Genomic DNA, 22,748 nt, shown 5'->3' with positions numbered 1-22,748 from the left:
GCAGTATACACACTTTGCCTCTATCACAAATACCCTAAATATCGCCCAGTATGTCTTCCTCCTTCCCACTAAGGGATAGTATTTATTGTTTCAATCATGATTATCACCTGTAAGATTTTTAAGCAGCTCACACGTTTAAGAAAAATCAGGTACACAACTGCTTTCTGCAGAAAACCAAAGTCGTTTCAAGTTACCCTACATTTACGAAGTATAGACAGAAAGAAACAAACAAAAGAAACATAAAAGACCATCTAATATACTTTGGATATGAAGAGAGCGGAATATTTTTGCTTGACCATATTTTATCCGCTGCCTCAAGAGAAAAATAGTATCCAGTGTTAATTATTGAAACAAACATACTTTAAAAACTGACCATGAACTTAGAAAACACAGAAAGGTCAGAATTCTAGACCTTGGCACTCTGACAGGACAAATGGTCAATAATCTTGCAGGCCTCAGACTCTGCTTTAGATAAAAATCAGACTAAGACAGTGGGAGTAAGTCCAGGCACAGGCTTTGTCCCCTTTGTACTGAAAGTGACAGCTGAAAAGAATCTGTATCAGCCAAGCAGGGCAGTGACAGTTCTGTACAAAGAGAGACTCACTTTGCAAGTTTTTCATTTTTTTCTCGTATATCCCTCTATCACAAAAGCCAGCATTAAGTTTCAGACACATTTTTTTGTTCTGTGAAGGCTGTAAGGTTAAGGCATTCAGAGTAGTTACTCACTTGTGGACTGCTAGACAAACAGACCATAATTTTGTTACAAACTAGTCACAATATAATAACGGAAAATTAGTCTTGGAAAAAATTATAGGGAAAAGACATAGAAAGTAAGCTTGTGGTGTGCCTAATATGAATCCCAAAGTCTCAAATATTCTACTCAAAATATCAATGATCATCAAATACAGAGCTGCACTCCCACCTGTAATTACCACAGAGCAATCAGGAAAGAACTGAATGGCACTTTTTTCATACAAGGAAAAAAAAAAAACAAACCCACCATCTAAATTCATCTAATTTAGTGCTTCTGATGAAGCTCGAAGTGATTTATTATCTTTCAGATGAAAAAATCTTTTAATCTAACAAAAATTGAGAGCATTTTGTATAAATGAAGGTATTCATTATTAACATTTTCATATTTCCCATGTGTTTTTATTCACTTGGTCTTCTCACCCTCCCTCAAGAGCACCTTGAAAGCAAAAATATCCACCTATTGTGCAACCCATCAGTTTGCAGAGAGAAACTGTTGTTTATATATTAACTTCCTAGAAAACATTCCCATACACCTTATTGCCTCTTAAACATTAACGTTATCAACTCTTCTAATAAGATAATGGCATCTTTATTAACTTCGTTTCTGCATGTGCTCATAGTGTGGAAGTTCTACAAATTGTTCATCTTTGATTACAAAGATAATATTAAAACATACCAGTGGCTACAGAAGTCACATAGAAGAGAAGAAAGAAGAAAAGTGAAGCTATTTCTGTCAAGGATATCAGAGTTATTATTAAATTTATTAACAACTTCCAGACTATACATACTAACTGTATGTTACAGGCAAGATGTTAATATAAGAAAAAAACTGTGATTCCACACGAGACAAAATCTTTCTGACAAAATATTGTTGATATAGAAGTTAAAGAGGCTTTCATTGCCACCCTACCCAAACATCACATAGTTGATTCATTTTATTACTTCATCTGTATGATAAAAGGTGCTAGTCCAATATGTATTTCAGGGAGGGGGGAAATAAAAGTTACAAGATTTGTATCCTGAAAAGTATTTAGGCATTTGAAGTCCATAAATCCCTCTCCAGCCCCCACCCTCACCACCATTTTTGGGAACCATAGACAGATTTTCTGGTCTTTGGAACCTCCTGCAGGGTTTTTATTTCCTCTAACTGCTGAGATAGAAAATCGTTTGAAGTCCAAGCTATTTGAAAGGACAGAACACTCTCTATGTCTGAAAACCACTCTCCATCTACTCCTCTATTCCATACGCCATTATTTTAAAATGCACAGCTGGAAAAGGAATTTCACCAATTTGCCAGTGCTCAAGGGGCAGCCTGTGGTGCTGGACTCCTCAGGGGCCGAGAGCACATCCTCTTGGCAGCAGTAAATGGGAAACCTGATGGGTAGGATGCAAATCTGAGTACACACCTCCCAGCCAGAAGGTGCCCAGGAGCTGACAGCCAGCTGTCTTTCACCAGGAGGTGTGCTCTGCCTCCAGCCTCCAAAGAGATAAACCACACAAGTGGGCACAGTAAACCACCCAAGGGTTCAGTGAGTTATGCAGCTGTACCACAGGCCTACATTTATTAAACAAAGAAAAAGTTATTTTTTGTTCCACAAGTGGGTACTGGGAAGTCAGTTGAGGGATGTGAGAGACAGAATAGAGCATAAGCAAAGAGCAGGAAGATTTTTACTGCATAATGAAAGACTATGTGGGAGGAGAAAAGTATTAGAGTAGAAATTATGTCATTACAGTTTAAGGAAAAAATGCACTCTAAACAGATTTCTTGTTTTTTAATTTATTGCCAAAAAGGTTGAAAGCCATAAACACTTGAGTAGAAGCTCAGATTTTAGGTTTTATAATCTCTCATAACTGCAAGGTTTTATTGTGGTCAGCTTGCCTATCAGAATTTTTATATTATTACTATAAATCAGCTGGGCTACTGGCAATTAGTTGCACCATTGTTGAAAGCCACTTTAAATGAACAAAAAAAAAAACCAAAACAAAAAACCAGTACAGAAATAGAAAAATACAAAGCAAATATAGCAAGCTGTGTTGTTATTTTGGTGCAAATAAGCAAAACACTGGTATTTGAAGAAATCTGTGAGTCAAACTACTATGGGAAGCAAAACCCATTAAAAAGTCACCATTACAAGATAGGGCTCTGTGATCTTTCCATTAAGAATTATTCCAACAGCCATACTGCCTTCATTAGGAGAAAAGGGGAGATAGAAGAGGGGACAGCCCAAGGAATATGCACTTTTTCCACCTCAAGCTGAACGTGAAAAAAACCTGAAAAAATACCTAAAGAGCAAAGTAGGTGCAGCTAATGTAATGCTTTTAAACCTGCAGAACAATAGTTCTCAATCACTTTCCTTAATGTGTGGGGGCTTGGTGGGTTTTGTTTATTTTGCTTAAGTACCCTTCCATTGAGTAAACATGTCTCAGATTACTCAAGTTTGACAAAATGAAGACACAATATTTTTATAATTCTGTCCAAGTCATAACAAGTTAGAGAAAATATTTACTTCCTGAGTATTGAGAAAATAAGTGTTTACTCAAACTTTGTTTCATCTTGCTATTTGCTTTCTTCTCATATATTCACCTTAAATTTTTGTAAAGCACATCAGCTTCAGCAGTGTTCTTTTCAGCTTCCGTGTCTCAATTACTCTGTCACACTGTATAGTATTCAGAACTAGAAACACAGTTTATGTAAAGATTGACATTTTATTTGAGTTAGTTTCATAACAGAAATATATTTTATATTCTCCAAAATTCTCCATCATACAAACAAAATATTAAGTGGAAAGATCAAGAGATTAATTTCAAAAGCTTAGTCCTGCTCTGAAAATAAATGCCAATGAACAGACTTTTTAAACTCACTAATTAATTATTTTGTTCTGAAGGTTTTAGTTTCTGAAGACACTGATCTGTTCCTGTTATCAGTCTTAATGCAACAGTTTTGGAGATTCATAGGTTTAACAGAATTAATGTTTTAATTATTTTTTTGCTGAAAGTATGGCTTAAAAAGGACATCTGACTCAGCTTCTCCATGTTCTTCCATTTTCAACAAAATTAAATCTTCAGAAGGCAAGTCCCAACTTTCCTTGCCAATTGACAAGCAGTATCTATCAGGGTTATTTCTACTTAAAGGAATTTTACCCTAAAGGAAATTCTTTCCATTCCCTTTCCTGTTTGTTTTGATTATCTCAGCATGTATTTGCAACCTCCTTCATACTGAAGATGAATGTTATACAAACACCTGAAATTTTAAATACTTAATAAAATGGATTCTAAAAACCAAAACAAGGATCTGAAGGTCTGGTTCATGCTTTGGTAAACACAGAAATACTTAAAAGTGTAACCACTGTAAAGCTGGATGAGAAAGAGCAGGAATCATCTCAAGCTTCTGAGGTTCTGCTGGCTCTTGTTTACAGCTAATGAAACTAAGAGGTTAAGGCTGAACATTAAAAAAATGCAAACAGAAGATGTTTTCAGAACTGAACCATTTTAATTTGTATTTTTAAATACTCAAACAAATCACAGATATTTTTTTCCCAGCCACATAGGTACCTCTAGCATGGGTTCTCACGAGTTTCACTGTACTAAAATTAGTACCTGGAGCAAAAGAACCAAATACAAATCTATGTTTGACATGCTGAGAGCCAATTTCAAATTCACATCCTGCTCCTTAACACCAAATAATCTTTTGAAAGGGATCCAATGGAATTGCTCAACAGAAATTCACACATTCAAATTCTAGTATTGCTAATCATGTTTTAATCAGTGACAAAGTCAGCAAAGTGTATCTGAAGCCAAACCTGAGAGGACATACTATTGTCTTTAAGCATTTCTTTTATTGTTAAGTTCTATAGTTCTAGAATACTTAACAGCCAATCATTTACTTGGGAATTCTCATCTACTGGTTTAAACAAAGAATATATAATATGAGCTATAATACAAGACCATAAAGAGTCTTGTAAAAAGATCTTCACAATATTGCAATAGAGAAATATTCTGTACAAATTCTGTAATATGATAAAGTGGAATCACAGTATGCTGGAATAGCAAATAAAATTCTCAATTATCAGGGCACCTGATACCACAAAAAAGGTTGTGATATTTAATAGATTAATTCACACCAGAAGCCACAATAGCATTGTATGCAGACTGACTTGTTTAGGGCTTTGCCCAGTTTAGTCTTAAAAAAAAATTGAAAGGATGTAGACTTGACAACCTGTGCTGCCTATTCCAGTTCCTCAGTGTCCTTAGGGTCAATTTTATTTGCAGGTGCCAAATATGAACCTGCTTTAGACTGTGACCACTGTCTCTCTTCCACCTGCCATGTACCCCTGTAAAGGGCCTGGCTACATGTGCTTGATAACCTCTTAGGTATCACGTTGTGAGGCAGCTATTAAGCGTCCCCTGAGCTTTCTGATGTCCCAGCTGTGCAAAGCCATTTCTCTCAGCCTCTCCTAATGTGCTCCAAGCCCCCTCATGTTCCTGGCTTTCCACTGAATTAGATTCAATTTACTCAATGCATTTGAGGAACCAAAACTGGATGGGGTGTATCCAAAGTGGTGGCCTAAAGAATACTGAAGATTGGCAACCCACTGGCTCTACTTCTGCTGTTCCAGCCTAGCATGCTGCTGGCATTTGTCACTGTCAGTGAAGCCTGACATGCTGGGTCGTGTGCCAGAATGTGTGGGTCCCTCCCAGCAGAGCTGTCTCCAAGGAAGTCACCCACCACCCCATCCTGTGGCAAGGGGTAGGAGGATGCATTTAGCCTTATGGAATGTCACGGTCATCGTGGTCCATCCCACCAGCCTCTCTCAGCTGCAGAGCACTGTCCTCAAATGTGTCAGCTACTCCCACAATGTGATGTCACATGCAGATTTGGTAACAATACCTTTCATCTCCTCCTGCAGGTCATTGATCAAGGTACTAAACAACACAGGTCCCAGTACAGTACTTCAAACAAGGCTATTTTAATTACTGCTTAAGGGAAAAAATGAAAACAAAATGAACACAAAACAGAAACATCTCCAGTAGATTCCTTCCTAATAAGGAAGAAAACATAGAACTAAGTGAAAATATGTTTATGTACAAAACATACATGATGAATGGGTTTAAGTTTCAGAATCTGTAAATATAGTCCATGAAAATAAAAATTAATTTCATCACCCAACCAAGGAAACCTAAAGTCATTATCTGCCTTATACATGAGTCATGAAATAAGAAAGACTTCGCACTGTAACAAACAAAGCAAACAAATAATTTCTTAAAATGAAGTTTAAAGTTATTTATCAATGTAATTGATTCATATTATACCCACAGCTGCCACAGATACACTGATCCCTACTTAGGGGGTTTCTAATTGAGTAAATGTCCACCCACAGAAAGCAACACTTGCTGAGAATGGTTTATATTGTGGAGTTGTTTTTTAAGTCACTTGTCTCTGTTACTTAACTGTGATTGTTAAATCACAGAGACAATATCTAAAATCTAACAGATTTTAGATATTTTTACTATTACTTTTCCCTGCAGTGATTACTGTAGCTGCCATAAAGAATACATAAAACTGCACTGAGAGATGCAATTGAGACAGCTGACATAGAAAAAAAGAAAATCTCTAACTTGCAACTTTAAATACCTCTGACCTACAGGCATACTGAACACTGGAAAATGAGTGGATAGGAATATTGATACTGTTGGCTACAGCCTACATAAGAAAGAGAAAGTCATTACTATTAAGTATCTATTTTCCTCAGGAGAAAGAATTATTATTATTATATATATGTGTAAATATTCTAACACTCAGCCCCACAAAGCAAGGGTACATACTCAATTAGCAATTTGTGCATACAAAGACACAGTTTGTACATCAATTACCAGGCAGAGTACATTGATACATTGTTAGTTATAATGTAACCTTATATATGTAACAATACTTTAAAAAATAAAGCAGTAAAATACAAACTAAAAACAAAGCACTTTTCAAATGTAGTTTCTATTTGCTGCAGATCAGTATAACAGAAAAAATGGTCACTAATTTTTATTTACTTCCTAAGGAAACAAGGCTTATGCACTCATACAGTGCAACACCTTCCTCCACATCAAGATTTTTTGAGCCTATTTGACTCTGCAGAATCTGATAAAGTTTCAAGGGTAGTTATGCTCCTAGAAACTTTATTTCAAAGATTAAACAAGCATAGAGAAAAAGCACAAAGCATTCCAAGTGTGACAGAAGCAGACATTAGCAAAATTACCAGATCTGACAATCGCACAGACTAATGAAGTAGTGCTTGCCCTTCACTCAGAAATCTCCACCAGAGGCTATGATTTCCAGGGGTCTAGGCTAAGCAGCCTGGCTCAGAATGTCAATAAAACCCTCTGCTCTATCAGTAGAAATTTCATCTTATACAGAAAATATTTGAGCTCAATTTATATTTGAGGTTTTTTGGTGTAGCACTCGGAGCAACCACCCATACAGTTCTTGACCAGTTTAGATAATCTCATCTATTCTGATTGCTTTTTGTAACAAACTACTCAAATCCTACACTTAAAGAAGTGGAAATGAGCAAACCTGTTCACACACTGTAACTGTTACGGATTACACCAATCACTGTATTTACCCCACCTCATCTCACCAACTCTAAAATTAGCCTTTTGAAATGGTTTCCTATACAAACAAGTTTGTGTGATTCAAAGATATCTACGAAGTTACTAAGAAAATTTTGGGGGGAGGGGATGGAAACAGCAGAGGATCTGAAAAGGGGAAGACACCCACCTCTGGAGTACATGCCTGATCGCAAAAAAAGTAGTAGCCAGACAAAGGAGAAAAAGTTTTGAACACTGACAGGTTTGTCCCAATAGTTTCTAATTCTGTCAGGCAGCTTCCAGGACTGAATGCAGATGCCTGTGTATCTCTGCCAAATTATTCTGTGAATGGACTGTTGTTTCAGTTGTCTGAGAAGAGAATTTGAAATAGAAGGTTATGGTTTTGATAAAAAGATTTTAAGTACCTGGACATCGCTTAATTGACTTCTTCAGCTCAATCCAGGTCAAAGAACTTGGATCAAGTTCAAAAATCCCTCTATAACAATAATATAAAGGAGGCTATGGAAGTCCTAAGGTAAATCTCAAGTTTTAGCATACTTTATTACAAATAATTTTAAAATCCTCAGCTATTTAAAAGCTTTCTTCATGGGATCTTCCCTGCTGAACATCCCAACAAGTTTCCCATGCCTGAACATCCCAACAATCTAAAAGTTATTGCAGTTGAAAATATTTGCACCTCTTACATAAAATGATGATACTCAGAGAATGACTTTGTAGTTATTTCGTTTGCTGTATTTAACAACATTCATTCTTTTCCTAATTTACCATGTAACAAGACAGGACAGTAGGTCTTAAAAATGCCAACACCTCAACAGTTACTATGTGGCTTATCACTGAACACCAACTTCATCTGGTGTTTTTGTCAAGGACATCACAAACTCAACCTAACAGAAACCCCTAGTTGATTTCACTTGTTAGCTCCAGTGTCAGACTGTAGTGCACTGACATAACATAGCTTTAAACTAATTCCTACCTTGGCTCAATTCTTATCACAAGTTTCATACTGACATATTTCAAACATTTTTCTCTGAGCCTCAGATGGAAGAGAACAGAAGATTAATTACAATACTGTGGAAAAAATAGGGCATGGGCCTGTAAATACAATGGGTTGTTTTACATTAGTCCAACGAAGAAAAATTATTCTCACACTGGGTTTGAATTCATCATCAATTAGAATTTTTACACAACAAACCCAGAGCATCCTGCTGAACCCAAATCACAGCTGGCAATTCTGCAGCCCAGTGAGGCAAGGTAGCCACTGCCTTTGAAAAAGCTCCCTCCGTTGCTTTAGGGAAACACCAAGAGGAGCAAGAATAATAAGCTGTTGTCCTGACAACCTTACAAAATAAAACCTAGGCTTACTTTACTATAGCAGAACACTACAGACAACCTGATCACTGTAAACCGCTCCTAGCTTCTAATTCTTCAAGTGCAGCTGGCACTTCAATAAGCAAGACCAGCACAGCAAAACACATATGCTTACTTACACACTGTTGATGATATGCACATTAGGTACGAGAATGTATGAACAGACACAGACACACTTTTCTGTTCTTTTTTTCCACCCCAACACTTATTTTCCACTTTGTGTCACACTAGTATTACAATGGGGTTTCAAGCTAAAATGTATCAAGTATTAATTTTCAATGCTGAGAAGCCAGAAAAACACTTGGAAGCAGAGGAGTACTCTTTTCCTTGAACGCAGTTTAGGTATCTAAAAGTAGGAAGTAATTAGTTTTGAACAGAAAGCTATAAATGTGAACAACCAGAGAAGAATGATAAAATAACTTGCAACTCTCAGGTGGGGAAAAAAAAAACAAAAAAAAAACAAAAAAAAGCCCCACAACAAACCTGGACAAACCCTAACTGACTGAAATGTCCTATTTTTTACGAACACCTTCTTCACAAATTATGGGAAATAGAGCTGGTGTTTTGCAATGACAATTTTGCTAACTATGCATTAATTTCAGTACTTCTTTTTACTCCCCCACATGAAAGGGAAAAAACTAGCAAAAATATGTTAACACTATGTGCACTTATAAAGACATACTTTAGAATGTTTCAGCCTGCCCTTACCTTAATTGACATTTCATTGCCACAACCCTTCAAAATTTATGTGATTTTACTGAAATGACTGTAAAAATCAAAAATGGATTATAGAGTAGCCCAGAAATTCCTTTCCATCTCATATATATGGAACTAACAAGTGTAAAAAAGAAAAGGCAACTCAAAACAAAACACCAAAAATGCCAAATCACTTGAAAAATTTTATCAAGGTATTAAAACACATTTTATTGCATTTAAATTAACCTACCACAGAATGTCTGATGTTCTCAGAGTACCTTTCCTAATAGAAACATTTTAAGTATTGTAATCTGTTGTTCCTGTAATTTGTAAAATTTCATTACAGTTTGTATCAGGTTTAAAAAAAAGTTGGTGAGCCTAAAGGGAAATGGAAGGGCAAATTGATGAGTTTTATGAGAGCTTTGTATCTTTAATCTTTTAGGTAGTCTTTGAAACATAGATATTTCACAATATTAATTTTACAGGTGTTAGTCATATGAAAAAAATTTGATTGGATTTATGTTAGAGGACACATGATACACATAAATGCAGGCAGGCATTATCACAATCCACAGCCACTATGCCAGTGAGAATTCAGGCAGCCAAAGGAGAGGGGGAGGAAAGAAGAAACAGTAAACAATACAGGAGCATTGCACAAATATCTGCAGAGCTGGGTATGCAACTTTGCAGGATCCAGAACAAAAAATGAAGACATTATATAAGAAAAGATTCAAAGTCAATGGCAAAACTCCAAGTCCTGTGCTCAGAATTTTATTTAAGCTGCTGAGGGGGAGGGGCAGCCAGACAACTTCAGCTACTGCCACCTTCCAGCCTCCCAGCTACAACAAGCCAATTTACTACTGCTCCTCTAGCCTCCTTCCAGATTCCATCACTTTCAAAAAATAGCTATGGTATATTTCTACATTACATGTCACAGCTTAAAAAAAAAGGAAAAAAAAAAAGAGTAGCTACAGGTATTTTTCCAAAGGAACACAGAATCCCCAGTTAACAGCACTAAAATAAATGCCTACTTCATTTCAAAAATCTACTATTCTTAAAATGCCTTACAAGCATCGAATCCAATAAAGCTGTTTACTTGCATGTCAAAAAGACAGGACAGCGGCTGCTTACATTTACTACATGTTCAGAACACTACCTCCATAAGGATTCAAGACACTTCTTAAAACAAAACCTTTAATTATGTATGCACTGCTCATTATTTAAGAAATTCCAGAAAACCAGAAGAATCCACTTATAAATCTTGAGTAGCTAACTGCTGATGTAATTACAGTTTCATGATCCAAACAAGAGCCTACATATCTTCTAGTAAGAACTATGGTACAAACTAATCACAATGACATTTCTGCCTACTGCTGTCCTGTCTAACTAAAAACTAGAAGAGTATCACCAACTATAATAATCCTTTTCAATCTTCTGCTCATTCAATTATGCCTCAAAGTGGCTTCAAATCTGGGGTCAGTGCTTTACTACAAAGGCAGGCAGGTTCTCTCTCATTTACTTCTGTCAGGATAAATCAGATGTTTAACATTAGGTTTGCTTTTTCACAACAAACTAAAAAAAAAAAAAAAAAAGACAGCTATTCATGTGAAATCCTGACAATTCTTAAAAATCTAACCAGTCATATGACATCATCACTGAATGTCATCAGGAATTAATGTTATTCTTAATGCAGTTTATGTAAACAACTAGTGTTTAAAAAACAAGCAAACAAACAACTGTGAAACATACTTTTTAATCTACTAAATACAAATTCCCTCATAAATTCTTCTTATTGGATTCTTTCATTTAGTAGACAGTTCTCACACTCTTCTCTCAAAATTCAGGTAGAAAAAACAGGGTTGAAAAAGACTATCAGGGGCACCCCTACCTTAAACTCCATTGACTCTCCAGATTTATAAAAGGATGAAAATTGTGCTGAAAATAAAGTGATAAACTCAAGTTGGTCTTGCAAGAGGTAACTTTTCAAGGAATCAGATATAAATTATGTTAACTAATACAAGAAAGATTTCTACTCTGAGGACAATACTGCAACATCCAGAAAATAAACAGCCACCTCCACTTCACTGATCCACAACCCAGCTTACTCAAACATTTTATAATTGCAAAGCATTTTAAACTGCAAAGATAAAATTGCATGGAAAAAGAGCATTTGTCAAACCCAGGTTTCATTCAGGCTGTGAAAACAGCTACTGTTGGTAATCTTGGATGACTAACGTGAGAAAGTATATAACCCAGTGCCCCACCCTCTTTCCACAATCTGTAACTTGTATTATCATAATAGCATAGCATTTCTTCCTCTATATTACCAAACTAGATCTCTCAGCAGTAAAAGGCAGGAACCTACTGAAAATATTTTAACATCCAACCATCTAAATATAATCCTAACTCCAGGCAAGGCAAGGAGAAAATACTTCCTTTCTCCTTCAGTTTGAACAGGTGATCTGCAGATAAAGAGTTTAGGTGCAATGCCCTATCTCCAGTATGAAGCTGGAAGTGAAAAAACGAACTGTCGGTTCTGTCATAAAAGTCAAAAGCAGCAAAAAAAAAAAAAAAACCAAAAAAAACAACAAAAAAAAAGGAAAAAAAAAAAAAAGGATGGCTTTGCCATCTGTTTGACCACTGCTTTGCTTAGTTCCTCATTTGACTCTCTTCATTTGCAAGAGTATTTCACAATGCACTTGAGTAATGGCATGTCATGAATGCCTACAAAAAGAAGACCATATTATCTTTCTTTCAGAAAAAATGAAATATAAGCCTTTAAAAATACTCTAATATGTACAATAAGCAAATACCAGCTACAAAGAACTAAGGTTTTATTTAGTTCTAAGCTCTAAGCTTCACGTTATATCCTTGGCATATATGAATGAGACGATCTTTAATTGATCCAACAGGATTGGTGAAACAGTCTGGCATCCTTACAAGCATTCCTTCTGGTTACATGTAAGTGCTGCATGACCTGCTAAGGTAACCCACTGGGCATGCAAAACCAAGACAATACATTCAGAGACCTCCCAAAATCTAGCTTTATATGAATCCTACATAAATTATAAATCAACCGTTGTGGACCGTAAGTGATGTTTAAATATCTATAATGCATTAGAGCTCTTGATGATTTAAACATGTTTGCATTAATAATACAAGATATTTCAAAGATCAAATTCGAAGATTTAAGTATTTCAGAACCACCACTGAAGAAGTGAATGGAGGCCAAATAATGCATTCCCACTGACAAAAGGCACAGTTTTGTAAAAACACAAGAAATAGAGTAATAAGGCATCAAGCCTAGGCATTTCTATATCCAGCAGGCTGTGAAGCACAATGCCTCTGAATCAAACTCCAAAACGTTTGAGTCTAAGGTAGCTAGGTACAGAATCTAGGGGGAAAATAGCTGAACAAACGTTATTAATGAGCTATGGTCCCTTTTAAAATAAATCCATCAAACTAAGTAACTGAGGCTGAATTATTGGCTTTTCCCCATTTTCAAACATCCTGCGTTTCAGCTGCCTTTCTTTATAGCAATGTAAATATTATGCAGAGTTACCTTCCAACTAAACAAACTTTCTTTACATATTAGTAACACACATATAAAATAAAGTCTAAAGCATCAACATGAACTAATCTAAACAATGATTTCTGTCAGCAAGCTTCAAATCTGCTCGTGTCTCATCGGTGCAGAACTGACCAGAAGATAGTTTACTATTCACGTGAAGAAAAAAAAAAATAGACAAACATAGAAATAGCAGGCTGCAGAGACAGATTACATGCTTTCCTCCCTTACAGGATAGCTGATATAAGAAAGCCATCTAGTGTTAACTTTCAGAAGTGAAAACTGCGCACAAAAGAGCTCGGGAAAATTTACATGTGCAATTCTCTTCAACTTTGCATGTCTTTTGCATCGTAAAAAAAAATAAAAAAAATAAAACTAGTTTCCTCTAGAAAAGCCAGGCTGAAAGCAAGCATTCAAACTACCGATGTATGATAATAATGCAGCACCAAGTACTAAGGTAGTTTACTGACCTACTTCGTGAACCTTAACAGCCATATCTGAGATTTGTCAGCTTCGGAGTTGCCTTTGTCAAGCCTGGGTAACGCTACTTCCCCATCCGCAGGGGCTCGCACGGCGCAGCCGAGCGCTGCCGCCCAGCACAGAAGGGCTGCAAAGCCACCAGCATCAAATCTGAGGCAAAGTTGAGCCGAGCTGGCTCCTATTTAACGAACCGAACGTCAAGTTTGGAGAACGGACCCCTGAAAAGCTATCGGAGTATTACAAGATAACAAAGAGTGCAAAAGGATGCAGCCTGCGCCTTGTATCTAGCAACCAAAAAAAAAAAAAAAAAAAAAGAGAGAGGGATTTAAATCATTTAAGAAAACTGCACGAGCTGAAGAGGCTTTCCCTCTGCTACCCCAAGCGCTTGGCGGTCCCCGCTGCACCATGCCCGCTCTGAGCAGCAGCTCTCCCCAGAGATGTCCGATCCGCAAACTTACTCCGCAATTGCCATTATTCTTGGAGTGAGGCTCGGAGAGAGGAGCGGGGGGCTCGGGCTGCCGCACCCGGCGGCAAAACCACCCCGCAGGTGACTGGCGACCCGGCGGACACCCCCGCCGCCCCCACGGCCATTCTCTACGGGGCGGATCGCATCGCTATTTATAAAGGCGACGTGCGGGAGCGAGTCGCCCCGGCCGCCACACGGTGCCCGCCGCGCCGGGGCGGGGTGGCCGCGGCCGGGGCGAGGACGGGGCGCCGCTGGGGAAGGGGGCCCGCGCCTCCCCGCCGCTTTCCCACCCGCCTCAGCCCTCCGTCCTCCCGCGGAGCCCGGAGAAACGGAGCCTCCCTCCCAAAGGCACCTGAGGGAAGAGGAAATGGGTCTGCCTTCACAGCACCCCCTTCCCTGAAGCGCTCCCGAGCCCTTCCCGGGAGGGAAGGCACTCGCACGCCCGCGGGGCACGGACGCGGTGGCGGGCGCCGCTCCTTACCTGGTGCTGTCGCGGCCGCCGCTGCTGCCCGCGCTCCGGCTGCTTCGGCCGCGGGACCCCCATGCCCCCCGCGCACTCCGCTCCGCTCCGCTCCCCTCCCGCGGGACGCGCCACCCGCGGGGCGCCGGAGCCTTGCACGGAACCGGGGGCCGTCCGCTGGGGTGCTGCGGGGTACTGCGGGCTGGCGTGAGCGCCGCTGCTCCTCCTCTCGTTCCCCCGCCACCCCTTCCTGGCGCTCCCCCGCGCTCCGCCCGGCGCTGGGTCTGGAGTGCGGCTCCGCCGCCGGACGGGAGGGCGGGGCGGCGGCGGGAGGGCGGGGGCAGCAGCGACACTCACACCCGCGCCCGCCGGCCCCGCACGCCCGCAGCTCCGCCCGCCCGCCGGCCCCGCCTCCCGCGGCTCCGCCGGCGCGGCCCCGGGGGACCGCCAACTCCGCATTGGCCACCGGCGCTGTCGCGCATCCCAAACCCCGCGCCCCGCCTGACACCGCCTCCCCCGCCGCCTCTCGCCCGCCGCGGCGGGGCGCGGACGGGGATCCCCGGGGCTCCGCGGGGACAGGCGGCCAGCTCGGGATCGGAAGCGAGCAACAGGTGGGGTGAGGGACGCAGCGAGGCAGAGCGTGGGAGGCCCCGGGAAGGGCCCTCCCCGGCAGCGAGCCGGTGAACGCCCGGTCCTTCAGCTGGCCCGGGCCCCCCAGCTGCTGCCGTGCCCAGCCGAGCGCGGCGGAGCAGCGCCGAGGCAGAACGGCCCGGCGTCTGTCCCTGCCCCGCACGGGGCTTCGCTTTCAAGACCCTGGACAACTCCGCCCGGTCCGGCCGCTCTCAGCCCCCACTCTTGCCCCTCTGCCGCCCTCGGGCTTCTGAGGCTCCCGGAGTGGCGAGCAGCAAGGTGACTGGGACTCTGTCATCCTACAGGCTCTGCATTGCCTCAGTGAAAGTCCGTCTCAGAGCCTCTGGGCTTGCTGTGCCCGCACGACTTTAGTGTGTGCTCTTACCCACATCTTGCAACCGGGGATACCTATAGAGAAGAAACACATGGCAGTGGAGTTCTCGGAATTGCCCTATGTGCTCTGTCTCCTGCGTACACTCATAAGTTTCATGTGGATCAGGAGCATGGAGCTTTTCCTCTGTCTTGTGCAGCCCTGAACAGGTTAGTTTGCCTGCCAAATAAGCCGTGGCTAGATATCCACATTTCCTCCACCTCCCCAGCATGTTCTGGTAAGCAAACCAAAGGCTGTTTTCAGAATTTTAATTTCCCTATTTCTACTCTGCGGGCTAGTTCTGCAAAGAACCTTATCTGTAATCATAGGGCCCACTTCTACACAGAGGTTGCAAAATAGAAGATGTTATCAGGACTGATGTGGCTGCTCCCATCTGCTACCCCAAATGACGAGGCTTGTAATACCATTGGAATAAAGTCTACTCCTACAGAACCCTACAGAAACAATCCAGGATTCTTTTATGTTTTTCCAGTCCTCTCTTGCTTTCTTTCCCCTCCACCCATACCCACCTCTCAGGGGTAAGTAACTTTCTGGTTGTACCAGTTCATTCAGCTCTGGCAAGCAGGCTGAATGTTGACATTTACAAATATTCCACTGCCTAGTAAATGTCTCCTCATTGCCTACCTTTTGCTGGAAGCAGAGCAGAAGACTATAGTGGAAAGGAGCTGCCACGTGTATGCTAAAGATCCAAAGGCCAAGTTTTGGGTTATTGCATCTAACGGTTCCTTTAATGCACATTTTACATCAAGAAATACAGTCCACAATCCTAAATGCAAGCATAGGCTTATTAGAACATACTTTGAGGTGTCAAGATTAAAAGCACTGGCAAGCATTACATTCATTAGTTAGGGTTTGGATGCTCGCTTGAGTGTTATTGTTTTGGTTGAAATGTTATTTTAGAATGCTATAATTTCTACCCAAAATCACTAGTCCAGTTAGGCAGCAGACTGTCTCTGTACTGACAGGACCACGGAAATAATATTATTATTGTCCTAAAAAAAGCCTCAGAAAATGCACCACAAGTGAAAGGAATGGTGTGTTTTTCACTTTGTCCTGTTACAAACAGTGTCCTTCCAGGAAGGCTCATTCTCTTAAAATGGAATGAAATTACAAAATGAAAGAAAATATAAATGCAAACAGAGGGAATCGGAAGAGGTTTGAGTGTGTACAGAGTATAGCAGGCAGCGCTTGTCTCTGATTTCCGTGCTGACCAAGTCCTCAGTGCTAGAGGGCTCTGGCTGCTTGTTCCGATGAGTCCCTCTCGCTCCGAGGACAGACTCCGCAGCAACTGCTGAATCTTCTCTCCTCGTTGTGGTTCCTCTCGCACGCCGCATCTCTTGCGCCGAAAGGAAGCTGGGTGAGCAGTGCACGAAGGGGAGCTGGGCGAGCAGAGCACGAAGGGGAGCTGGGCGAGCAGAGCAGGAAGAGGAGCTGGGCGAGCAGAGCAGGAAGGGAAGCCGGGCGAGCAGCGCCGCTGCTCCCCATCCCCCGCGAGGCCGGTGCGGGGCTCCGGGAGCGCCGCCCGGCCGGAGCCGCCCTCCGCCGCCAGGTGTCCCCGGGCAGCCGCAGGGGGCCGCCCCGGGGCCGCGCTCTCGCTCCGCTTTGCTGAACTCGCCCGGGGAGTGCCTGACCCACCTCGGCTCCGGCTGATTTTCTCCTGCCTGCACCCTCAGTGCAGCTAAATGGTTCTTTCATAAGCTTGGCTATATTTCATGTGCAAACTTAGGAAGGCGGTAGCACACTGTACTAATAGCTGTAATATTTTGCATGCTAAGAACAATATTTGCATGTACTTACTCTGTTTTCTTTTAAAGACTAGTCTTATAAAGCACTTCGGATGCAAATCAGCTTCCTCCAATATTATTTCGGTGTTTCACCTACTGTCCTAAAGAACATTATGCTTCAAAAACCTGACATCTTATCTGTAAGTCATGGCATTTCCTTATCCTCTAAAAAAATGCCACTCAGTGCTTACCGACTGCAGTGGTGAGCTTAACTCCTTCCTGTACTTAGGGTGTATTCACCCATCTGCACACTGTCCTGTCTAAAGGGGCTTCATCTGGATGTGAGAAATGCTTAGGCGGCCTGCTGTGTGGTGCCTCTGAGGCTGACATCCACCATTAAAAAACAGACAAACTGTGGTAATGCCTGTGAATTAAAAAAAAAGTATTTCTCAGATGACAGAATGTACTTCATGATGGAACTGTGATAACTGACTTACTTAACAGGTCTAGGTATTTACAGCCAACACTCTAAATGGTGTTTAGGTTGCATTCCCAAAAATAATCATTACCTGTTTCTTGACAAGATCCAGCACACTGATACATATTAGGGTTTTGCTGTTAGGACAGTTTGGAATCTTGCTGTGATCACTGCTTTTCTGCTTTTTTTTTTTTTCCCCCTCCTTAATTTATTTTTTAACTTTTTTTTTTTTTTTCCCTCTCTGACTCCTTTTCCTTCTCTCTCACTCTTCTCTCACTCCTCCAGTATCATTCCTTTTGGCTTCCAGGCTACCATCTGTGTACCCTCAGGGAGTCAACAAGAGAAGAACAAGGGCCAGAAACCAGAACACAGGTGAAAAGAGGTAAACAGAAGCTTCTTGCAATAATAAAGGAATGTTCAAGCCTCAAAAGCACAAGAGCAAATGAAGCAAGAGGAATCCCTCGCCCAAACTAAAAACTGATAAACCTACAATTGAAATGGGTGGGAAAAAAGAGGACACTGACTTTCGATTCAGGTTCTAATTCTTGCAGGATGCATGTATTTACTTGAATTGCCTCGTGAAGGACACTCACTTGCCACAGATTTGGGATAAATCACAGCAGGACAGTTCAGCCTTTGACAATATAGATCCTGAAGGTATTATAACAGCTCAGCTACACAAGTAACATGCAAGCAGAAATCAGACAGAAGACACCCCACAGACTACATGCTGGGCAGCTCTGATTAAGATGGGTGCCACCTTTTTCCTGCAGTTCTCTCCTCCTGTTCTGATTTAACTTCACTTCTCCTGTTGATATTTAACTTTCAGAGTACCCAGCTCAGCCACATGTGAAACTAGTCTTCAGACACTGTTAGCACACAAGGAATTGTTCCAACATCACCTACTAAGTATTTGTTTCCAGTGACATAAAGACAACTCTAACAACCAAACTGGACTTTTTCATTCGTTCTTAGGGAAGTGGATCCAACTGAGATCCTTGGAAGTGGTGTGGGAGAGGGAAAAGACATCCGGTAGCCACATGATGAGGCTTGTTTTGCTGACAGAAGGCAAATAGAAATAGGCAAGCTGAAGAAAGTTTAGGTTTGTTTCCTCAGCCTTGTGCATAAGCCTAGAATCCAGATGAAGTAAGTGTGTGCTGAGCACAAGATTTCACTGATACATAAAGATGTTATCTCACTCACAAATCTTTTTGCTGAGGTTGCTCAGTATTTCCTAATGCAGTTAACAAGGCGAGGTGCTCTATTTGGGAATTCTGGCTAGGTCTTTGGAGCAACTTCAACTCCCTTTGGTCAACCAGAGGAAGGCTGTGAGCAGCAGCAGCAATGCAGCTCTGGCTTCACAGGCTCCCAGTGAATCACCATGCCATCCACAGGCTGGTCCTAAGGTCAGCACTGCAGGCAAATCCCCAGACTCCATGTTTCCATAGATCCAGCAGCCCTGGAGCCGCACTTGTATAGCCTGGTGCATACAAGAAGTCCTATTCCAGTAACCACTAAGATTTGGCAGTTTCTTATACCTCAGAATAGGCTGAGTGGATTTTGTTCTTCTAACCCCAAGCTGCCCTTTCATTTGGACATTATATGGGTGAAACCATGTACTCAAACTCTGTAAAGTGCAAGCAGAGTTTACCACAAACTAATATTTCATCCCAGTGGCTTCCCTAAGATATGAGCAATTCAGTGAAACAAAACATCCTCTGTATCCTCTGAAACTAGTTTTGAAAGCCCAGATGGCAGAAAATACCATTGGTTTTAATTAGCAATATCCTTTACATGAATCCCCTATTAACCAAAAGAGCATACTATATTTCATCTCACTTCCTCTAGTTTACTTACTACTGCCTCTCTTCTCTGTGGTTTACCAGCAGGAAACCACCAGTGGGGACATATCCAGATAAGATTAAACAACATAATATTATCATCCTTACTATAACCAGGCTGGCAGATTTTTTTGCTAGATGCTAAAATGAGATTCACAGACATTTTGGCTTCCATTCTCTGTGGAAAGAAACCATTCTTATCAGTCCACAATACTTCACTAATTCCTGAACTATTTCACTTGTGACAGGCCATTTTATTTTATTTTATTTTTCACTGAAATGCACTCCAGACAGAAATCCAGGTTGACCCTAATTGAATGTAATAGGAAGCAGAAGCAGGGTGTCCTGGAAGTGGATGTATCTCCAAAGGTAAGAGTGTTTTAGAGCAAGGTAGTTGTGGGCACTGCTCTGAGGAGCTATTGAAAAGTCACCAAGTGACTTCTTTCTAGTCACAGCGGGACAAGAGTGTGCCTGGCTCCATACATTTCTAGCTCAGCTCCCCTCTGAGGATTTTTCAATGGACACAAAACCTCAAGACTACAGATGAGAAAAAAGAGATGCAGACAGATGCAGGGGAAAAAAGATGGGCTTTTTTCTTGCACCATGCTTATCTCATTCTACCTTGGATATTCCCAGTCCAAATTCTTTATGCCTTGTCATGCTGGGTAAAGCATAAAATCCCTGCAGCAGCGTAAGTAGAGCTGCATGTGACATTTGCAGCCATTGTATACATCACTTTTCACTGAGACTGGAGCAATATTAACCCATAGCTAACATGGATGGTCACTTTTTACTTGCAAAATCTCCCAGAGTTTTTTATGGGATCAGTACTGTTCTGCAGTTCTGGAAGAATGCTGCTGTGGTTTTTATCAGAAAACTTCAGTGTCTTGAAAAGACATCTCTAATCCCTTAGTTGTTTCACAGATACTGAGACCACATTAATTCCCAAAGAATTTCTCCTGCCAGGTAACAGAAAGTTCACCCAGTAAGGGAATCTCATCACTGTAAACAGGTTGCAACATCCAACTACTGAGGAGGGAGGGGAAAAACTGGAGTAAATTGGCATGACGAGGTGTGTGAATGAAGTCAGCCAGGGAGAAAGGACAGTCTAGGCATCAAAAGACTGCTTCAGCCCATCCCCAGGGCAACTTCTGCTGGCAACTCTCATAATGTCTGCATCTTAGGTCAGGCAAATTGATAATATACACTAAAATGTCATTATAATTATCACTGAGATCAGTTCTTAATATGACCACTCTTCTTCCTTTTGGGGTTTGTTTTTGGTTTGTTGTTGTTGTTGTTGTTTTTGTTTGTTGGTTTTGGGGTTTTTGTTTCTTTTTGTTGTTATTAATTTGACAAGCATATCTTCTGGGACTGACATTTTCCAGACTTGGTAATAGCACATGACAAGTTTTGAAAGATGAAAGAGAATCAGCAGAGCAACATATAAAGATTATTTTCCACATGGCTGGACCAAAACTTTTGCACTTGATATAACTCCAAAAGAATCTGAAATTAGAAACAAAACATAATTATTAAAAAAATACTTAGTTCTTAATAGAAAAATGTTCTGAGCTAATTTTTAAAGAAGTTTGAAGGTTTTGGCATTTCTAAGTTGTTAGTTGTTAATGTTTGTTAAATTTTCATTTTAAGATGCTGTAATGAGATATAATTGGGTGGGTTGTTTCTCAAATGGAATAAAAGATTATATATATTTAAACTAGATAGTTCTTTTAATAACTGAGGTAAAATGAAGAAGAGAAGGCACTATGAAATCACTATTGATCTCACCACACCAAACTAATTTATTTGGGAAAGACTTAAGATGGTGCTGAGAAGTATGGAAAATCCATTGATAGAGAAATTGATCTTTGTTAAGGACATTCTACTTGAAGAAAATTAGTTAATACTTTTTCAATGTTCCATAAAGTCCTAGACTCTAAAGCTCCAAAGGCCCATTTTTGATGATCTGCTCTGACCTCCTGTATATTACATGTCATTGAACTTCTATGAATTAATTTTTGTTTCAGTTATGTGTCTTCTAGAAAAATTTCCAATCATTATATACATATTCTCACTAAAGGAAAATTTACTGGAGTCCTTGGTACATTGTTTCAATTACTTTCAGTGTTAAAAATGTGTGCCTTATTCCTAGTTTGAACTGTCTACCTTTCAGCTAATATATCTTGTTATACTTTTGTCCACTATATTGAAAAGTTCATTCACGCTGTGTGCTCAGTGCTGGTACTTACTGACAGTAACTGTGCTACTCCTCAGTCCTTTCTTTTATAAAGGACATAGATACAGCAATGAGAGGTTTCTGCTATGATGTGTTTTTCATTTCCCATAATATGTTTCGTGGTTTTTCTCTGAATTGTTTTCCCTCTGAGCTCGTTCTAAATTCCTGAAATGTAGGAGAATGCAGATGCCATACTGTCAAGAACCCTAGGGAGATGCCTTCTGCAAGCAAGGATCTTTGTTAAGTTTCTATTGAACCATTTCTGTTACTTTCAAACTGTGCCATTAGAATCTATGCTCCTATTCCATCTCACATCTCCCAGTTCTCATTTTAAAGTATTCCATTTGAAACAGCAGACAGACAGGAAACAATCATGACTTATTTTGTGGGCCTATTATATAGCATTGTTCTGCTGACCACCATTTGGAATGGAAATACAGAATATTTTAATTCACAGGAGGAATCACAAATCTCAGAGAAGTAATTTGTTTTAGCTCACCGAACTATTTCTAGTGGAATCAAAATGCAAATTCACTTACTTTTGATGGTTCTCACATGGCCCAAACCATTATTTAACTCTTTATCTTTGGTGTCATGTAGGTGATGAAGCCTTTCTTGGATCACGTACGCATGAAACACATTTCACTGGCTAATCTGGCCCACATGAGAGAAGCAAAGGTGAATATTTTTGAACATGGGCCTCCTAATAACCTCAGAACTTTTACTTTTGTTCTGTGCTATGACATCCACTGATAAGACTATTTTCTACAGTTTTCTAGCAGAAAACACTTTCAGCCCCTAAAATTCACAAAGGATGCAAACTGAGGATCACAAGAGAATCCATGTTTGCTTTTAATTTGGTGCCAGACGCTGCTAGTATCTAGTGTACCTACTAGTGGTCTTTGGAGAAGGCACCTGCTCCTGCTTACACCAGAAACCAACTGGAAAGAATGATAACTTGGATTTATTTGCTCAAATGCTTGAAGAGCCAGGACACACCTTGTACCCACATAGTGTGTCTCCTGGTATTTTTTAATTGATGTATCTTGGCTTT

The 22,748-nt window shown here is 40.7% G+C and overlaps 2 protein-coding genes across 12 annotated transcripts in view; one reads left to right on the top strand and one right to left on the bottom strand.

The window, feature by feature from the left end:
* SIPA1L2 (signal induced proliferation associated 1 like 2) overlaps positions 1-14,717 on the bottom strand; it is a 122,953-nt gene extending 108,236 nt beyond the window's left edge. For 5 of the 11 annotated variants that reach the window (XM_072927119.1, XM_030268282.4, XM_030268284.4 and 2 more), the window contains exon 1: positions 14,413-14,717. The gene's annotated coding sequence lies outside the window, so the exon portion shown is untranslated. Of the gene's footprint in view, positions 1-11,305; positions 11,385-13,455; positions 13,746-13,923; positions 14,178-14,412 lie in introns of those variants that run through there. The other 6 variants (XM_030268285.4, XM_030268288.4, XM_072927120.1 and 3 more) reach the window with 5 other exon arrangements.
* On the top strand, positions 13,410-21,175 carry LOC116808105 (uncharacterized). Its single transcript, XM_072926124.1, has 4 exons — positions 13,410-13,442; positions 13,953-15,002; positions 15,327-15,561; positions 17,900-21,175. Exons 1-3 carry the CDS (start codon positions 13,410-13,412, stop codon positions 15,555-15,557), a joined length of 1,314 nt encoding a protein of 437 aa, XP_072782225.1. The 3' UTR covers positions 15,558-15,561; positions 17,900-21,175.
* Positions 21,176-22,748: the final 1,573 nt, after the last annotated feature.

This window comes from Taeniopygia guttata, chromosome 3, assembly GCF_048771995.1.
Source record: "Taeniopygia guttata chromosome 3, bTaeGut7.mat, whole genome shotgun sequence".
Taxonomy (NCBI): Eukaryota; Metazoa; Chordata; class Aves; order Passeriformes; family Estrildidae; genus Taeniopygia; species Taeniopygia guttata.
Note: the sequence above shows the minus strand (reverse complement) of the source record. Positions and strands in the feature narration are given on the sequence as shown.

What these genes read in the sequence shown, in the direction of transcription:
- LOC116808105 (XM_072926124.1), top strand. Translation starts at nt 13,410, where the DNA reads ATGTATGATAATAATGCAGCACCAAGTACTAAG. An exon ending in ATGCAGCACCAAGTACTAAG is followed by an intron (nt 13,443 to 13,952) that starts GTAGTTTACTGA and finishes TCTTGGAGTGAG; the next exon opens with GCTCGGAGAGAGGAGCGGGG. An exon ending in GGATCGGAAGCGAGCAACAG is followed by an intron (nt 15,003 to 15,326) that starts GTGGGGTGAGGG and finishes GTCATCCTACAG; the next exon opens with GCTCTGCATTGCCTCAGTGA.